The 18,386-nt window shown below is 55.7% G+C and overlaps 2 protein-coding genes across 4 annotated transcripts in view; one reads left to right on the top strand and one right to left on the bottom strand.

Annotated features, from left to right (window-relative positions):
* Window positions 1-5,330, bottom strand: part of LOC103531127 (coronin-7) — a 34,576-nt gene extending 29,246 nt beyond the window's left edge. For both annotated transcript variants that reach the window (XM_030459510.1, XM_030459511.1), the window contains exons 1-3: window positions 5,215-5,330; window positions 2,138-2,234; window positions 1,791-1,865 (exon numbers count right to left, since the gene is read on the bottom strand). In XM_030459510.1, coding sequence (XP_030315370.1) covers window positions 1,791-1,865; window positions 2,138-2,234; window positions 5,215-5,274 — 232 coding nt within the window. In that variant the 5' untranslated portion in view covers window positions 5,275-5,330. The remainder of the gene's footprint in view (window positions 1-1,790; window positions 1,866-2,137; window positions 2,235-5,214) is intronic.
* Window positions 5,331-6,219: 889 nt separating this feature from the next.
* On the top strand, window positions 6,220-18,013 carry DNAJA3 (DnaJ heat shock protein family (Hsp40) member A3). Of its 2 annotated transcripts, XM_030459756.1 has the most exons (12): window positions 6,226-6,425; window positions 6,542-6,669; window positions 7,134-7,217; window positions 7,876-8,103; window positions 9,137-9,289; window positions 10,719-10,866; window positions 11,667-11,731; window positions 12,625-12,753; window positions 13,226-13,341; window positions 13,987-14,084; window positions 16,137-16,253; window positions 16,927-18,013. In XM_030459756.1, the coding sequence occupies exons 1-11, from the start codon at window positions 6,236-6,238 to the stop codon at window positions 16,238-16,240; spliced, it is 1,443 nt and encodes a 480-aa protein (XP_030315616.1). In that variant the 5' UTR covers window positions 6,226-6,235; the 3' UTR covers window positions 16,241-16,253; window positions 16,927-18,013. The 2 variants fall into 2 exon arrangements, with proteins under 2 accessions (XP_030315617.1, XP_030315616.1); XM_030459757.1 differs by lacking the exon at window positions 16,137-16,253 and having other exon boundaries at window positions 6,220-6,425.
* Window positions 18,014-18,386: the final 373 nt, after the last annotated feature.

An 18,386-nucleotide genomic window follows, 5' to 3' on the forward strand; every position in this document is an offset into this window, starting at 1 on the left:
CCCAGCCTCAGGCTCCTTCCACACACACCCATCCCTGTGCGGGCAGGGGCAGGCAGCAGGGTCAGACCCAGCCCTGCCGAGGCATTTTGGAGCAGTTCAGCCTCTGCTGCTGGACCCGAGCCCCTCCATGGGTCAGGGTCTCACAGGAGGGGACAGGAGGGACAGGAGCCCCGAAGGGCAGCACAGCACAACCGCCTCTCGCTGTTTAACCCCTCCCCACCCAGCTTTGGAGGATTTCAGGAGGGACATCGCCAGGAGGCAGAGTCAGGAGCAGGAACAGTGCTGGTAACAAGGCTCCCTTTGTGCCCAGCATGCCGGCAGCAGGCTGGGGGGAGGATGGCAGCCTCGGCACCAGCCCCTCGGATGCATTTGGCACGCTGGGAAAGTAGGTCACTGTGTACTGCTCTGCTTCCAGGAGACTGCGGAGGAACAGGCCCGGGAGGCACGAAAAAGCGAGCAGCTCGCTCAGCTGCCCGGGGAGGAGAATCAAATCCCTGCCCCGCTTCGGAGGCGTTGATCCAGCTTCAAAGGGCTGGTGCTAAATCTGGTTAGGAAGCTGTTAATGCCGGGCCAGCCCCCCGTGTACCCCCCAGGGCTCCTGGGGAGCAGCTCTGAGCACACAGCCAATGCAGGAAGGTGGCACTGGGACTGGCTCCAGGATGGCTGCTCCAGTCCAATTTCTTTGGGGAAGGGGTGGTTGGTGCCCCCCCTGGCTGGCACTGCTGCCCCAACACCTGCAGGGGGGTACCCCAGCCCCCCCAGCACTCTGTCCCTGTGCCCAGGCAGGAGACAGAGCCCTTGTCTCTGCCACACGTATTCCTCTGCCCACAGCAGAGCTGCCCTGGGCTGCCAGCCTGGCCTGTGCCTCCAGTCTCTGGGTGCACCCATGGTGATGCCATCCCAGCTCCTCTGCCAGCCTGATACTGGGTGTACGGGGAACACTGGGGTGTGCAGTGAGTAATAAGGACAGGGTGTGCTAGAACAGGAGCACCAGCAGGAGCTGCAGCTCAAGAGACAAAGGGTCATGGATCAGCTGGAGGGTCAGGTAGAGGATCCAAAGGCTGGAGCACTTATCCGGTGGAGAGAGGCTGAGGGAGTTGGAATTGTTCATCCTGGGGAAGAGAAGGCTGCAGGGAGACCTTAGAGCACTCTCCAGTGCCTGAAGGGGCTCCAGGAAAGCTGGGGAAGAACTCTTGACAAGGGCCTGGAGGGATGGGATGAGGGAGAAAGGTTTTAAAATGGAAGATAGGAGACTTAGGTTGGACACTGGAAAGAAGTTATTTGCTGTGAGGGTAGTGAGACCCTGCCAGGTTGCCCAGAGTTTTGTCTGCCCCCTCCCTGGCAGTGTCTCAGGGCAGGTTGGATGGGAGGTGTCCCTGACCATGGCAGAGGGTTGGAACTGGATGAGCTTTAAGGTCCCTCCAACCAAAACCAATCTGTGACTGTGATTCTATGAGTCTGTTCCTTAGCAAAAGCCCAGCCGGGCAGAGCACCACGTGGCTGCACTCAGCCTGTGCCTCACACACAAGTGAGCCTTGTCAGGGTCACCCTACCCATGAGCAAAGGTCCCTGGGGACTCCAGTAGCTCCCCCAGTGCCTCCCCTGGGAAACACAGCCTGACACAGCATCCAGGGTTGGGACTCAGCATCAGAGCTCCTCCACAGAGCCCACACTGGGCCAGACTCCTCCAGAGAATCTGGAAAGTGGTACCCAACTCCTTGGTGTCCCAGAGCAGAGCACAGTGGAAGCACAGAACCACCCAGACTGGGTCTGGTAGACACCCAGCTCACCTGAGTGGCAGCAGAGCTGAGACACAGTCCTCTTGCCTCCATCCTCACACCCCAGTGGCACGATGCCCAGGACACCTGCAGGAGAGGACACAGCACCAGATCACCAGCCACTCCATCACCCACACCATGCTCCCAGGACCCTATGACATGGAGTGGGGGAAGCACCCAACTGTGCAAGGCAAGCCAAAAGGGATAGGACTGTCAGCACCTTTGGGGGAACTTGAGGAAAGGTTCATCCACTGACCCTCATGCCTCCTGCTGGGGCTGACCCAGCAACCAGCCCCACAAAGACCACAAGAGCAATTTCATCCCACCCCAGCCTTGGTACCTGTGCCCTGGTGCCTCACCTGCAGCCTCAGCACTGAAGGCAATCCAGGAGCTGCTGGCCTTCAGCTGGTTCCCACAGGACGTGATGGAGCCAGCACGGATGCCCCCAATCCAAGCCTGGGATGGAGTGGGAAAAGCCATGTCAGGAAAAGTCTGTGTCTAGGAGGAGGCCAGCCCCACAGCTGGAGAGAGCAGAGCATTGCAGAGTGTGCTGGAGACTCAGCCCCAGTGCATCTCCCACACTGGTGGACCTGGCACCACCTGAAGGCTGCTGGTAGCAAGGGGATCATGCCAGAGGCACTTCACAGGGCCCCATCCCTATTGCTTATGGTCCCCACAGGACAGCACAGCTCCTTGCCAGGGCTCTGCCATCAACAGGAGACAGGAGCATCCCAGCTCCCTGCACTGCCTCTCCCCAGAACTGTCCCGGCCCTGGGCTCTCCCATGGTGGGAAGGGCTCAGGGGACTTTGCCATAAACTGGTATGAGGGAATTCGGGATGGGACAAAGGCTGTTGGGCTGGGAAGCACCATGAGATCAGGCTGAGGCTGACTGAGGCAGGTAAATGCTTTATACACAGACAAGCAACTTCATTACAGCTCCAAACCCCAACCTCCTCCAGGGCCCAGCAGTGCACCCTGTGGGCACAGGGACAATCTGCATGTGACAGACACCCGGCCCCAAGGGGCCACCAGTGGCACAGCCAGGGCCAGGTCCAACCCTGGAGCAAAGATGGGTGTTTTATGGCAGCCACCGGTGCAGGTGGCTGGAGCAGTGGATGCCCTGCAGAGCCCTTTTTGGGAAGGGAGCTGTCTGCACAGCCCCTAAAAGGACTGAGTTTCCTCTTCTTGCTTCCCCAGGCTTCCTCTTCTTGCACAGCTTCCTCTGGAGGCCTGACAGAGAGCAGCACTTCCTGCAGCACTTCCTCTGGTCCTTGTCACAGCAGCCTGCTCAGTGACAGACCCCTTAACCCTTCTCCTGCTGAAGGAAGGTTCCTCTCCCTGCACCCAGCAGGCAAGCTGGGGGCCACAGCAGGGATGGGGAAAAGGTCTGGAGGGTCACCAAGACCCAGGAGGAAGAGACCCACAACCTGCACCCCATCACTGGTCTCTCAGGGAGCGTGGTCACCAACCACATCTGGCCCCCAGCAGCTGGGGGTATCACACAGGATCCCTGCAGTGAGGTTTTGCAGAGAGGCCACTGAGCTGGTCCCTCCCAGCCCCACAACATTCCTGCATGCAGGTGGGAGAGTGCAGGAAGCAGTGGGTAAAGCATGTGGCACCATCCTGGCTACAGCCCCAAAACAAGCTGCAGGCTCCCAGGGCACCTCTGCCAGCAGAGCCCTGCAGGCATGAAGAGGAGAAGGGACTCACACCTGATCCGTGGTGCTTACACTGTGCTTCCTGACCCAGACAGGTCAAGTGTCTGCCTCCACCCCCATAACCAAGCTGCTCTGCTCTGCTCTGCCTGGGACACCAACAGTGTTTCCTGCTGTGACACCTGAGACAGGTTTGGAGACACAACATCCACCTTCCACCTCCTGCCCCACAGAGCTGGGTGGTGCAGCCAGGCTTCCTGGGTACACTTTTCACACCCCAATGGGAAATGCCTCTGGGAAAGGGCACCTCCTGAGTGCTGAGCCTGGAGCAGGCTGTGGGAGGCAGAGCAGACACCTCTTGCACAGTGGAGTGAGGACACGCTGTCCCTTGGTGTCCCTCAGAGCTCCCCCAACACAGGAACACACACCAGGGACGTGGTGACAGGGACATCCCTGTCCAGAGGATGCCATAAACCCCCTCAGCCAGGTACACAGCACCCACACTTCACAGACACCCACACTCCCTGGGGAGACTACTGGCAGCCAGCTGAGATTTCGGTGACTTGCCACCTGCTCTGCAGATGTCCCCAGGCTGGAACACTGCAGGGACAGCAGGATGCTTGAGGCCAGGCCCCATGGCATCCCTGTGCCCCCTCCCACAGCTGAAGCCTGGGGATGTTCTGGGTGCTCACTGGGCCTGTGGAGGCAGGGGAGCACCAGATGGACCAGCCTGGCCCTGGGAGAGCTTGGCCAGGATGCTACAGGGAAGGAGAGCACTGAAATGCAACACCTGGGAGAGGAACATTTTAGTGGCCCCACGGCCCCCCAGTTCTTTTCCAAAGCAGCAAGGCAGAGTGGCTTTTAGCAGCATCACCCACCTAGCCTGAGCCAGAAGGAGCTTCTGGCCAGAAGGCTCATGCTGAAGAGCACCAGCTCCCTGTACCTGTGAGCCATCCCAGCAACACTGGTGACAAGAGCACCTGTAGCACACACTGCTCCCTGGTGCTCCTGCACTGGCTGGCTCGGGGAGCCCTGGGAGGGTTCCACGTCCTGGAAATTCTCCCTGATGCAATTGCCCCAGCACAACCCCCCCTAACCCAGCACCTCCCCACCCACCGAGGTGGATCACGATGCTCAGCATGGCTGGGGATGGTTATCTGTGGGGTGAGACCCCCCAGATCTGCCCGGGCATGGCAGTGCCCAGCTCTGCAGGCACCATCCTGCGGGGCCCCAGGGCTCCGTTTTTCCCCGCAGCAGTGGGGTGCCCAGCGCTTCACCCCTGGGGTGCACCCATCCTCAGCTGGTCCGGGCGAGGCAGAGCTGCCCGGGGAGGTACCGAGCCGGGACTGCGATCCGCCTGCGCCAGCCGCGCCCAGCCAAGGCCTGGTGGCAGGAGGGGCACAGACACCGTGGGGACGGTAACCCGAGCCGATGGCACCGGTTGCACCGGAGCAGGTTCCCCGGGCGGGCAGTGGGCTGGGACTCCACACCGGAGCCTCCGCGGACGCTGGGGCGGGGAGCGGCGGCTGCCACGGAGGAGCCACCCGGGAGATGCTTCCTCCCTGGGGCCGGGCACCGGGCACAGCCCGGCCGTACCGGCGGTGCCACCCCAGGGCCAAGCACCGGGCGGGGAACTCGGGCACAGCCCCGCCATACCGGCACCCCCGGGACGCCCCACCGCTGCCGCGGGGCTGGTCCTGTCCCTGCCCGCCAGGAACCCCGGCCCAGCCGCCCCCGCACCTCCCGGTACCGGCCGGCGGGAGGGTCCCGCGGCGCTCACCTCCCTGCGGGGCAGCCGAGCCTCCGTGTGCCGGAACTTGGACGCCTTGAAGCGGTTCATGGTGCTCGGGCCGCGCCGCACCGAGCCCAGCTCAGCCCCGCCGCTCCGCCTGCCCCGGGGCCACGCCCTTCACCGGGACCACGCCCCTCGTCGCGGGACACGCCCCACCCGGTCCCAAGCCCCGGCGAGGGGACGGTGATGGGGACAGAGACCCCTCCCCGAGCATCCCTGCCCTGGGGCTGAGCCCGGCGTCGGAGCATCCCCACCCATGGGGGCGGCGGGACCCTCCCGGCCTCCCGCTGGCGTTCGGGGCCGCCAGAGCCGCAGGTGCCCGCCCAGTGCACCCACCCCCGTGTCACCCGCACCGAGGATGCGGATACCGGGGGGAGCTGCCAGCCCCGCGGGGGCAGCGGCTTCGTCCCCTCCCCGGTGAGCAGACACCTCCGTGACAGACGGGTGCTGGGAAGGGGGGAGCAGAGCGGGATGGATCCGAGACCACCGCGCTCGGCCGGTGGAGCCCAGCTCTCCGTCCCGCCGCCCGGGGCTGCCCCGGGGGTGGGCGCAGGACCCGACACGTCCCCCCGGCCCTCGGGCGGCAGGGAACGGGGCTTGGCATCGCTTCTCCTCCGCTCCAGAGGAGAGCTCCAGCTCTGGACCCTCCCGCAGCCGCTCCGTGCTCCGCACAGCCTCGCCCTTTCCCTTTCCCTGGGATGTGCCACCCGCCCAGGCGGCGGCGCGGCCCCGAGCACCGCAGCCCCGGGGAGCAGCGGCTTCCCAAGGCCGGTGGATGTGGGGTGGGGACACGATGACCGTGTGCGGGGGATCCCATCTCCCCAAGCTGCCCCACCGCAGCCCTTCCCCCGTTCCCCCGTTCCCCCGTCCCCCCTCCCGGGGCCGCCTCTCCGCACAGCGCATGCGCACCGGGGGCACGTGGCTGCCGGGGCGGTGGCCCCGGTCCCGCGCACGCGCACTGCCTCTCCCCCCGGCGGCGGCGCATGCGCAGACAGGCGCTCGTCCCAAGATGGCGGGCGGGGGTTGGTCGCGCAGGGTCGGGGCCGCCGCCGCAGCCGCCGCCGTGCTGAGGAGCCGCGGGCTGGGCGAGCGGCGGCTGCCGCTGCTGTGGCTGCTGCGGGGGCTCAGCCTCCCGCCGCCTCCTCCCGCGGCTTCGGCCCGACGCCTCCTCCCGCTCTGCGCCGGGCTCTGCGCCGCGGGTGAGCGGGGCCGGGGCCTCAGCGGGGCCGGGACGAGCAGCGGGGTCGGGCCCGTTCCCCCGGCGGTGCCCCGCTTCCTGCCCTCACCCCCGGCCCTCTGCCCTCCTCTCCCGCAGGGACGAAGCGCGTTGCCGCCGCCTCCTTCCACACCAGCTCCGTGTCCCGCGCCAAGGAGGACTATTACCAAGTGCTGGGGGTGCCCCGCAACGCCACGCAGAAGGAGATCAAGAAGGCCTATTACCAGGCACGTCCTGCCGGGGCGACACGGCCCGGGGCAGACCCTCCGGGAGGGACCCGGGCCGAGGCAGACTCTCTGGGTGCCCACGGCCGTAGCTGCTGCCCACGGCCTCTGCTCGGGCACGGAACAAAACCCCCTGTGGGATGGCGGGGTTTGGACCCACGGGAGACAAGGGGAGGTCGTGGGGTGGGGATCAGCTGGTGGGTGTGGGGATCCCTTCAAAAGTGGGGCCCGGCCTCAGCTGGCATCTCGGGTCTCTGCCCAGGAGGTCCTGGGGTTGCTGAGAGGTTCGGAAACAGCTTCTCTACGTCCCTTACATCGGGATGAAAATGGAAAGAGAAGGCCTGATGTTTCCTAAATGTTCCCTAAAATACAGGCAGTGAGGGCCAAGCCTTGCCTGGTGTGTCTTCCCTGGTGTGTGAGATATACTAAACTGCTTTGTCTCTAATCTTTGAATTTATGTCGTTTAGCTGGCAAAGAAATACCACCCTGATACAAATAAGGATGACCCTAAAGCTAAAGAGAAGTTCTCTCAGCTGGCAGAAGCCTATGAGGTAATAAGCAGGATTTTATTGTCATGAAAAGGAGGAAAGATTGGAGGCTAGAAATGTGCATTTCCTGTAAAACCCTGAGTATTTTTTAATTTCTTGTGCATTGGGTGTGCCCTGTCCCTGTCCCAGTGGTGTCCCCAGGAAAGCAGTGAGCCCTGGGATCCGATTTATCTGGGTGTGTTTTGGGCTGTGTGAACTGGTGCTTTTTCTTAGTGGCTGGTGCAGGTGCTGTGGTCACTTGGTTGGGAGTTGACTCTCAGCTTAGAGAAACAAACAAACCTGGCTGAGACACAGGCACCTGCTGCTCTGCTGCACCCAGCCCCAGTGCTTCCTGCTCTTCTGCTTCCTCAGAATTTCTGCTGTGCTGATTTCTCAGCCTCCAGGGGTTTTCAGATTCCCCCCAGCACTCTCCTCACCAGCTTATGTACTTTAAGTTGTTCTTGCTGACAATGACTGAGTCAGATTCTTGTCGTTTTCCTGCTGAGGAGCCGAGCGGTCCCAGGGAAGGAGCTGCTGACAGCTCCTGGTAACATGAGGGGCTGAGAAGAGGGGTGAGGGGGTAACCCGAGCAGCCTTGCCCTCTCCCAGGAAACCTCTGCAGGCTGTGGGGCTGCCCGGGGTCTGTGCAGGCTCCTGGGGACACTGTTGTTCTCCCTCCCAGGTGCTGAGTGACGAGGTGAAACGGAAGCAATACGACGCGTACGGCACCGCCAGTTTTGAACCTGGTGCTGGCGCTGGCGCTGGTGCTGGTGCTGGCGCTGGCTCGGGGAGGCAGTACTGGAGCAGTGGCCCATCCATTGACCCCGAAGAGCTTTTCAGAAAAATCTTCGGAGAGTTTTCAGGATCCTCTTTCGGTGATTTTCAGAATGTCTTTGACCAGCCACAGGAGGTAGGAGATGCGTTTGTTTTCTGAGTTAATGAAATGAAAACGGGCAGTGAAGAGCACACTGGGTCTGGAGAAGGGCACGAGTCTGTCACAGATTTCTCTGGGAGGGAGCTTAGGCAAAGAATTTGCTTCTGGGAATGTCAGCACGTGCGTGTGCCCTTCTATGGGTAGAAGAGCCATGAGTTTGTGATGAGCCATGTGGATATGTTGTCCAGACAGGACACTTCTTCTGGACTCCAGCAATTTCACCTGGTGTTCACCAACACCAGACAGTTCTGTTATTGTAGAGGAATCTTGTCTGCTCTACCTTCATTTGCATAGCTCTGCTTTAATATGTAATGCTAAAACCCACAAAATACCTTTAGCCATAAAGCAAGCCTTCCAGCGTCAGGTTTGTCTGCTTAATTGCCTTAATTTTTCAGACTTAATTGCCTTAATTTTGCAGTGGAGCCCATAATAAAGCAAAGCCTCTGTCTTGCCCTTTGTACTGTAGCTAAGTGCTCTTTTACACATTGAAAGTGTTGGTTCGGGGCTTCAGTAACACTTGGTGTTCTGTCTTCCCTAAAAATGACCTTTTTGTTATAAACTGAATTTCCCATTTTGTGCAGTCATCTTTGCTGATGACTTCCCTTGGTAAGTAATGAATTTACAGAGGAAGAGCAGATGCTGTCCCAGGGCTTAAAGGTTTTCACCTTCACCTGTTGCTGCATTCCCCTTCAACAAGACCTTCAGAAAGAGGAGAAGTTTTCCTGTGAGGGGAAAACCACTCTGGGCTTCTATTTTCACTCCCTTCTTTACTATTTACAAATCTCATTTTGCTACACAACTACTCAACCAGACTGGTGTGCTCATAATTCCTGTAATGTCTGCTAATCCCTCCTACCCATTTCTTTATTTCTGTGAGACCAACCATTCCTCCCTCAGCTGAGGCAAACCCTCTGAGTGAGCTGTGCATCCGCCCGTTCCTACCTCTCTGTTACCTGGATGTATTGTTTGATAACTTGGCTGTGGATCCATGTCCCTGTTTCCCATGCAGTACATCATGGAACTGACCTTCACCCAAGCTGCAAAAGGTGTTAACAAGGAGATTGTGGTGAACATCAACGACTCCTGCGAGCGGTGCGATGGCAAAGGACACGAACCCGGTACCAGTGCTCAGCGCTGCCACTACTGCAATGGCACTGGCATGGTGAGGGCTCCTGCAGGCAGAGGCTCTGATCTCTTTCCTTGTTGGGGCAAGTCAGTCCCTTCTGCAGGGAAAAATTCTAAAATCATCAGCTTATCCTGCATTAGTGTCAGGGTTTAACACTGTCCCAGCAATTAAACCCAACACCAGATGCTCTCTATTAATCCTCTGCCCCTCCCTGGTAAAGAAAGGAGAAAGAATAAGGGAGAGAGACTGGTGGGTTGGGAACTGAACTACACAGCTTTAAGGAAACAGTAATGATAAAAAGGAAAAATTACTTTAGTAACCAGGACAGCTAGGAAGATTTTCTTTGCCTTAAAGTAAGTGCTCTGCCCAGCTCAGAGCACTGTCCTTCAGGGCTGGATCATCTGGTTCCACAGAGCCAGAACACTGTATTTGTGTAATAGTTCTGACATGACTTGGGCATTAAATGGGATGCTTTGAATTGAGGGGTGGAAGGAGGAGGAAGGTGATAGCTGAAGGGTATTCTTGAAATAAGAAGAATGCTACTTGAAATGCTACTTACAGTAAGTAAAGAAATGAACATCTCTGTGATGAGGAGAGGCTGAGGGAGTTGGGGTCGTTCAGCCTGGAGAAGAGAAGGCCCTGGGGAGACCTTATTGCAGCTTTTCAGTATTAAAGGGGCTTGTTAATTCTGATTCTGTAAGAAAGATGGGGACAGACATTTTAGCAGGGCTAACCTTAAAGATTTTTAGGCTAGATATTAGGAAGAAATTTATTACAATGAAGGTGGTGAAATGCTGGCCTGGGTTGCCCAGAGAGCTGGGAGATCCCTGGAAACATTCCAGATCAGGTTGGACAGGGCTCTGAGCAAACTGATCTAGTTGAACATGTCCCTGCTCACTGCAGGGTGCTTGGGCTAAATGAGCTTTAAAGGTCCCTTCCAACCCAAACCATTTTGTAATCCTATGATTTAGCTTCAGGCTTTGTTTCCACACATGGGTGGAAACCAGATGGGTCCCAGCAGCCAGCCAGTGGCCAGAGCTGCCTTTCTGAGCACAACAGGGAGCTGGTCAGAGCAGGCTCTTCCCACTGCTTCCTCACATGCTCCCATCTGCTGGGTGGCTTTCACAGTTCAGCCTCCAGAATGTTTTCCTGGACCCTGGTAATAATCCATGCTAGGAATTTGTCCTTGATTCCTCAAAATGCAGATGTTTGCAGTTTTCAGTGTCACTCAGCTTGTGATGGCAGGTGAGTCTGCAGCAGCTTCTCACCAGCAAGTGTCCTCCTTGGGTTCCGGAGCCAGTCTTCTGCTCCACCCTTTGCTCGAGGACATCACAGTCCTGCCAGGTTGCACGTGCAGTCAGAGAGACTCAGATGGTGCTGGGCCAGGCCCGGGCAGTGTTCTAGGGCAGTGAAAAAGCATCATCCTGGTACCAGATATTTTCACCCCCCGTGTTCTCTCTGTCAGGAGACAATAAACACGGGCCCTTTCGTCATGCGCTCGACGTGCCGGCGCTGCGGTGGCCGTGGCACCATCATAACCACCCCCTGCGTGGTGTGTCGAGGGACAGGGCAAACCAAACAGAAGAAGCATGTGGTGGTTCCTGTGCCAGCTGGTGAGTGGTGTCACTTGTGTGCTGCTCTCTGTTCAATTAATGTAGTTGTGTGGTTCCACTCAGCCAAGGGCAAGGCACAGCCCTCCGCAGCGTGGTCCCTGCCAGGTGCCTGTGGGAGAGCAATGTGAGGAGTTTGGCTGCTGAGGAGTTACCTTCAGAGCAATGCAGGGTGGTAGCTTGGCAATTGGAAGGGTTAGTAATGAGAGGAACTTTCAGGTCATCAGTATTAATGTCTGGTTTGCCCTTCCTGAGCTGAGGTTGTGCTTCTTGCATGGATCATTCTAGGTGGCTTTTGAAGAGTGAAACTCAAAAGGTTTCGTTGCTTTGGGTCGTTTGTTTGTCCTTGATGAAGCTTCTGGGGGAGGGTGGGAATCGTGACAGCTTGGCTCAGATAAGAGTGCTGATGGCCTTCCTCACCAGAGAGGATTAAATGAGTGGTGGGGCTGAAGATTTGCTTCCTGGGGATCTCCCTAAGTGAGCAGCCTGTAACTTGTGAAGGCTGCCCAGTGTTCCTCAGTCTGATTCATTTCATTTCACTAGAGTCCCTGAGGGACTGAAGTAAGAACCCTGCTTGGTGTGTAGTGATCTCCTCAGGGGTGTAAACGTGTGCTGACATCTCCTCTCACAGCTCCTTCGGGGTTGTCACTGTGCTGCCCATGGCAGGTCTTGTGCCTCAGGTGCTGCTGTGGTGCCCAGCTTTGGGGATGGTGAGGGATCTTGAAGAGAAAAGCTGTTGGTATTGAAGTAGAACATGAACTGTAAGGCAAGGCAACATTCCCCCTTTTTTTTTCTGACTGCAGGTGTTGAGGACGGGCAGACAGTTCGGATGCCTGTGGGGAGGAAAGAAATTTTCATTACATTCAGGGTGAGTGTTGTTACCTCGGTGGTTGTTGTTGTTATTTAAGTTGGTCACTTGTTCCTTGTGCAACTGCCTGGGAAAGTCTGAACAGGGGGGCCAGGGAGGAAGAGCAAGTGATCCTTTGGAACAGCTGAGGCAATATGATCCCCATGAACTTTGTTGGAATAGCAGGAGAGCTGCATTGTAACAAGTGGTGCACAGCAAGTCTGCTCATCAAGAATTGTGCTGCTTGCTCCAGGATGAGGCCCTTAGGGCAGCTGGGATCAAAATGCAGAATGGGTTCTTGATGCTGTTTTGACTTGGGAATGTGGAGGAGGCCCCTGCTGCAGTGGTGGGAGTGCTGAGGAGGGCTGTGGGGATGCCCACGAGGGGCTGGCTGATCACCTGCCCTCCTGCAGACACAGCCTAAGTGCTGCCACACGTTTTGTCACTGGGATCCTCTTCTCCAGCCATGTGCACCTCTGTCGAGGAGAAAACTTCTCTTTAGCACCCTTTGTTGTGGTGCAGGAGGAGGATTGAATTCTCCCCCAGCTTGTGAGACTGCTCCTGAGGTGCTGGTTTCCTCTTCTGGCATTTCCCTGTTGGTGGTGTGGGACAGGACAGCACCTTCACTGCTCCATGGAATCAAACACTGAGAACTTCTACAGGATTAGGGGAGGGAGCTGGTGGGATGGGAAGCAGGGATCCTCCTAAGCCTCTGGCCAGTTATGGTTCTGTCACAATCTGTGTTTTTCTAAAAGACTGAACATTCAGTTAAACTTCTCAGCCATGCAGTGTGGGCACAGCAAAGGGGCTGACTGCAGCAATTCTCATGTGTTTCCTTCTGAGACCCTTCCAAGCAGTGTGAGAACACTTTGTGCTGATGTGCTCACTTCTCTTTGGAACTGCCTGTGTTTTAGGTTCAAAAAAGTTCTGTGTTCAGAAGAAATGGAGCAGATATCCATTCGGATCTCCTCGTTTCAATAGCACAGGCTGTTCTGGGAGGCACAGCCAGATGTCAAGGCTTGTATGAGACAATCAATATCACGGTAAGTTCCATTTTATGGAAGATCTTGGGCATAAATCCGTGGGGAACAGCAGGCACTGCTGTTTTGCTGCAGAAGTGCAAATCTCCTGGGGTTTGCAGCACTGACTTTCAGACTTGTTCAGGCCTGAGCATCAGGTAGTTTGTGACCTGCTTGGTGTGACCTTGCTCGGTCACATCTCCTTTCCTGTGGCTGAGCAGGGAGAGGGAAGGGCAGGGCTGGGTGGGTTGATGGAGAAATCCCATGCAGGGCAACAGACTGGGCCAGGTTCTTCACTGCCAGGTTCTTTACTCCTTCCTTTAGAAGCTTTTCAGTCATTACTGACAGCTTCTGAACGTGTCCTAATACACAAAGGTAACAGATCTCTCTCATCCTATTTTGAAACTTGCTGAAGAAGTTAGTAGTTACTGTAGACACAGAATTACTATATAAATAGTTAAACTTGAGTATTAAACCTGACTCCCTGTGTTTGTAGATACCTCCTGGTATTCAGCCAGACCAGAAGATTCGACTGAGTGGGAAGGGCATTCCCAAAGTTAACAGCTATGGCTATGGAGACCACTACATTCACATAAAGATAAGAGTTCCTCAGTAAGTTTTTGTGAAATATTGAGCTTTTTGGAAAAGATGTTGTTCTGACTTTGTGAAAAGTCCTCACAGCTTCATTGGGTTAATTCATATCTCACTCTGCTTCCAGTTCTAATGTGAGGTAGGCTTTTTTTTGATAATACCATTTGGGAACCCAGCTCTAAAACTCCTAAACCCTGGAAATGCAGAAGCAGTTCTTTGCCAGGCTGTCTGCAGTTCTGTCTAGATCCTGGCTGCATTAGTTTAGTGTTTGACTTACAGCACCTCTGTGCTCTCACACCTACAGCTTGAAGGAACTGAAGTCCTTGGCAGGTGCTTTTCAGGCTGCTTGGCCACCCCCTGCTCCTGTGGTGAAGGAAACTTTGTATTATGGAAAGGGAGCTGGTTTCCTGAGGCCTGCCCACCAGACGTGTGTTCTCTGGCAGCTCTCAGCACTGTTTTTCACTGCAGTTTGGTGAAATTCAGTGGGTCATTTCTCTGCCTCTGAGGCTTATTCCTTATTGCTCCTTTTAAGAGCACGGGAGGGACTCCCAGTGTATGCCTGGTGCATGAATCTTCTGCTTCCAGTGGCTGCTCCTGCTGTGCTGCTGGAGGGGTCTGGGGAGGTGTGTGTGTAGCTCTGTCCCCAGCTCTGTGTTGGCCCTGCAGGAGGCTGACAGATCGCCAGAGAGCCTTAATGATGAGCTACGCTGAGGACGAGGCAGATGTGGAGGGCACGGTGAATGGGGTGACAAACACAGCATCAGGTGAGCACTGCCAGTCACTGCTCCTTCCCCAGGGACCTGGGGTGGGAGTGCAGAGGGGTCCTGGGGTGGAAGGTGAGCCAAGGTCTCCTTGAGACACAGCCTGCCAAGCATGTTCTATCAGAAACAGCCTTAGTGTGATGTTAGCAGGCTGCACCACAAAGCAAGGAGGTGGCTCTGCCAGAAAGCTTCACCTGGAGACGTGCCAGGCAGATGAGTACAGAGCAGGTCTTGGGCCTGGCAAATCGTGGTGAGCCTCGGGGTGGTGGTGATGAATGTTTCTGTTCCCTGCTTCTACACCCCTGCCAGCAGAAACCTGGTTTTGTAGCAGAGTTAGGAAAAAAGTGTGTTTCGGGCCAGTTTTCTGTGTGAGCTGATCAGCTGGGCTTCTGACTGCAGTGGAGGGGTTTCTCCTGAAGAGCAGAAGGGAAGTGCTGCAGTCAGGGCTGCTCAGAGCCATGCTCTGGGGTTGGAGTGTCCATCGGTGCTGAGTGGTGGCTCCAGCTGACACAGCATCCAGCTTGATGCAGGGAGCCAAGTCAGCTGGGAGCTTTGTGAGGTTCCTCTTTCATCCCCAGGTCAGGAATTCTGAGTGAGCAGTCAGGTGTTTGAAGTCTCAGGGGTGAGGTATGTGGCACTGGTATCAGCTCAACCAAAAACATGATAGAGCAGTGAGGCAACAAGCTGTGCCTTGTGCTGCTGGAAAACATTTTTCTCTGCTTGTGTGGAGACAATGAACTTGTTAAAGCTGGTTGGATTTTTATGATTGAAACAAAAAGAAGGGCATTTATGACTGCTTACAGCTAGGCAGAGGTGAGAGTCTTCCAAAGCTGCTAAATGATTCCAGGACTCCTGTCCCTTCTGCTACACATTCCAAAGCCTGAGGAATGGAGGCTGAAGCTGAGGGTTTTGGTGCCAGAGGTTCAGCAGTGTCATGTTTTATAGTGCATGAGCACAGGAGCAGTGTCTTCCCTGCTGAGAGTGAGCATTAAAGGTCAGCCTTGAGGAGAAGGGGAGTGGTCTCTAAGCACAAAACTTGCATTACAGCTTTTTAAAGACATTGATGTGCAGAAAGAAAAAAAAAATGCTCTTCAGATTTGTTTTCTAAAAAGTAAACCTGCCAGTTTTTATCATGATTAAACAGCAAGGTGGTTTAAAACTGGTGCCAGAGGCTCACAGTGTAGAGTCAGGCTGCTGCTGAAAGCATGTCCTTGCTCTTGGAAGCAGAAACACCCAGAGTGTCTGGAGGGGTGTTCTGCCTCAGTGTTTCACACCATTGCATCAGTCTGAGCTTGGTAGTCAGCGGGGGGAGGACCAGAGTCTGTGTTCTCTGTGCACAAAGAAAGCCTGAGGAGGATTCAGGGATCTTGTTAATGAAGGTTTTACTGTAGAGAAAGATTAGCAAAGAGGTGTCCTTTGTTCTTGCTGTAGCTACTTCCAGAGGGACAAAACCCAAGGAGCTATTTATACAGGAAAATTATGTTCATTGTTGTCAGTAAGATTCCTTATCTGGACACTTGTTCTGAAATACTTGGGCTGGAATGAAAAAGGCAACCAGTTCATTTTTTCCATGATCCTGTTTGAGGATTCCTTGAGGCAGGCTCCTGTTAGGTTTTGCTTTGCTCTAAAGGGTCACCCTGTGGAACAGGAATTGGGCAGATTGATTCAGGGCCCAGCAGTGTCGTGGGGTGTTTCTGTGAAGGCCATGGTCAAGCTGACAGCTTGGTTTCAGCAGCAGGCTCTCAGTTCCAAGTCCTTGTTTCCAAAGTCTGTGGGGTCCCTGACTGTGGTTGTGCAGCACAGGAGTTCCCTTGCCAGGGAAGAGGGGAAAGGACTGGTGATACCTGGGCTCACGGGTGTCTTTTTTCCTCCTGGGGTCTGAGCTCTCCTGTGCTTCCACTGCAAGTGGTCCAGTGCCATAGCTCACTGCAGGATGATGCTGGCAAACCCATCTGCCTTTGCCATTCCCCACGTGAAATAACCCTCTCACTTTGTCAGGGTGCTGGCTGCTGTGGGAGATGTGTCTGACCATAGCCCTGTGCTGTTTGTGTGCAGGTGGCAGGGCCAAGGCTAGAGCTGGCACAGGCGGGGATAGGCCTGAGGCTGAGGAGAACAAGGAGGGATTCCTTTCCAAACTTAAGAAAATGTTTAGCTCCTGACACCCCATCCGAGGTAGGAGGCCTCTTGTGTTTTCATCCTTGTCTTTCCCCCACACCATGCAGAACTTGGGAGGTGGGAGCAGCAGAAGCCCAGCATTGCTTCTCACTTAGCCTCAGGCCTTCCAGCCAGTGGTGTGAAGAGCCCTAGCTGTCCCCTGTCACCTGCAGCAAAGGGGTAGGGAATAAATTGCATTGTTGCTGCAACAAAAAAGCAGCAAAAATGCTGGATACATCTTCAGGGAGGTCACTGGCCTCCCCTGCAGCCCTGGTTGCTTCCTTGTTGTACTTAATTCAGAGCATGAGGGTGTTCCCATTGTCTGGCAGAGCTGGGAGCTGTTCTGCTGCCATGGCAAAGCCCAGGTGTGCTGGGAGGCAGGGGTTGGCCCCTGCCAGGGCCTTACAGCACCAGGGAGGAATCATTCTTTGTTGTAGAGCACAGCAAAGCCCCTGCCACACAGAGGTGTCAGTGTCCTGGGTGCTGTTCAGTGGGTGCTGCCTTGCTGGGAGGGAGAGCTGGGAACTGGGGTTCCAGGGACTCAGCCTTCTGTCACCACAGCTTCAAACTCACCCCCTCTGCAGGGCTGACACAGCCTGAGGGTGCCAGGCAGCAATGTGCTGCTTGTGCCCCCAAACCTCAGGCCCTTTCTGTCAGGAAATGTTCCACTTCTCTCTGGTTTCCACCCCAGGGAAGCGTTCTACTGGAAACTAAGAGCCAGCAGCAGCTCCTCGCCTTTGCAGCTGGGGTGAATCTTTCTGGCAGCAGGCTCTGGAGAGTGAAGAAGGTCAGTCAGCAGCACGGAGAGAATCCCAGCTGGAGAGGTGACAAAACACTGAGGCGCCAACAGTCATCAGGATGCCAAACCCCTCTGCTGTCCCAGCACATGGTAACGAAGGAAAATGCCACCTTTGCAGGAATGCAGCTCCCTCTCCAGGGTGCTCCACAGGTCCTATGGCTGCTGGAAGCTTATGTGGCAAAAATTAGAGTGGAAATATTATTTAGAATCCCAGATAGTGAAAATGTGAAATAAAACTTGTCCTTCCAGCTCAGAGTGGAGCAGTTTGCTCTATGGAGCCCGACGTGGCTGCTGCTCCCTCAGGTGCCCTGCTGAATGCAAGATGTACTTGATAAATGTCACCTCCTTAGCTCCATCCCAGGAGGCCCAGTGGGTCACTGGGTTTTGGCCCTGTCTTCATGGCAGCCCTCCTGGCTCCCCAGCACATCTCTGAGTGGGAAGTCTCCCTGTGGCTGGGACTGGTCAGAGCCCAGCTGCCCTGGGGTTTCTTAGTCCTGCTGATTTCCTGCACAAAGAGCAGTGATGGAATCTGCACTTTGCCTCAGGTTTCCCTCCTCCCTCCCCAAATTAACCCCAGTTACCACACAAATGCTGTCAGCTTCTGAAGGGGTGTAAGTTTATCACCGAGCCCTTTGCCAGTTTGGGACAAAGTTTTTATTACATTAGTGCAACCCCCAAGCATAAATGAATGGTCAGAGTTTTGTTCTACACCTGTGAGAACACAAAGTGAAGTGGATCACTCCTGCCAGGGGGAGTTGAGCTCTTACAGTGAGCATTTCCATGGTTACTGTAGCCCTGTTGGTAATGACACCGTGCAGGTCCCTCCAGCCCACAGACTGACCAGTTCTCAGGACAGGTCACAGTCTTGCCCTCCTTAATTTGCTGAATTAAAGCACGCGTTGCCTCCTGATGACACTGTCTGTAAAGTGATTCTGTATCCATGTAAATAAGATGGACTTGATAAAGATATTTAACACGTGCTGTGCCTTGCTGCCTTCTCTTCCCTTACAGCCCTGACTCTCTCCCCTTTCCTCCCACTCACAGACCAGGAACAAGGCTGGATGCCTGAGCATCCCCCTGCTGCCTGCCACATCCCACAACTCCTGTCCTAGCATGTGGAGATGTGTCAGAAGGAGCTTTTTCAGTGAGTCTTAAAATCCTCAGGCTGGACAGTCTTGCACAGGTTTTTTTTCTCAGCTGAGGGATGGGGCAGTGTTTGGAATTAGCCCCAGAGGCCTGGGAAAACAAGCCACCACCATTTCCATGAGCACCTCCCTGCAAAGAGGGTGTTGTGTAGAGGAACCAGCAGCCCTGCAGGATGGAGGCAGGGCAGAGGGAAGCCCTTTCCAGGA

This window comes from Calypte anna, chromosome 14, assembly GCF_003957555.1.
Source record: "Calypte anna isolate BGI_N300 chromosome 14, bCalAnn1_v1.p, whole genome shotgun sequence".
NCBI classification, from domain to species: Eukaryota; Metazoa; Chordata; class Aves; order Apodiformes; family Trochilidae; genus Calypte; species Calypte anna.

What these genes read in the sequence shown, in the direction of transcription:
- DNAJA3 (XM_030459756.1), top strand. Translation starts at nt 6,236, where the DNA reads ATGGCGGGCGGGGGTTGGTCGCGCAGGGTCGGGGCCGCCGCCGCAGCC. An exon ending in CGCCGGGCTCTGCGCCGCGG is followed by an intron (nt 6,426 to 6,541) that starts GTGAGCGGGGCC and finishes CCTCTCCCGCAG; the next exon opens with GGACGAAGCGCGTTGCCGCC. An exon ending in TCTTTGACCAGCCACAGGAG is followed by an intron (nt 8,104 to 9,136) that starts GTAGGAGATGCG and finishes TTTCCCATGCAG; the next exon opens with TACATCATGGAACTGACCTT.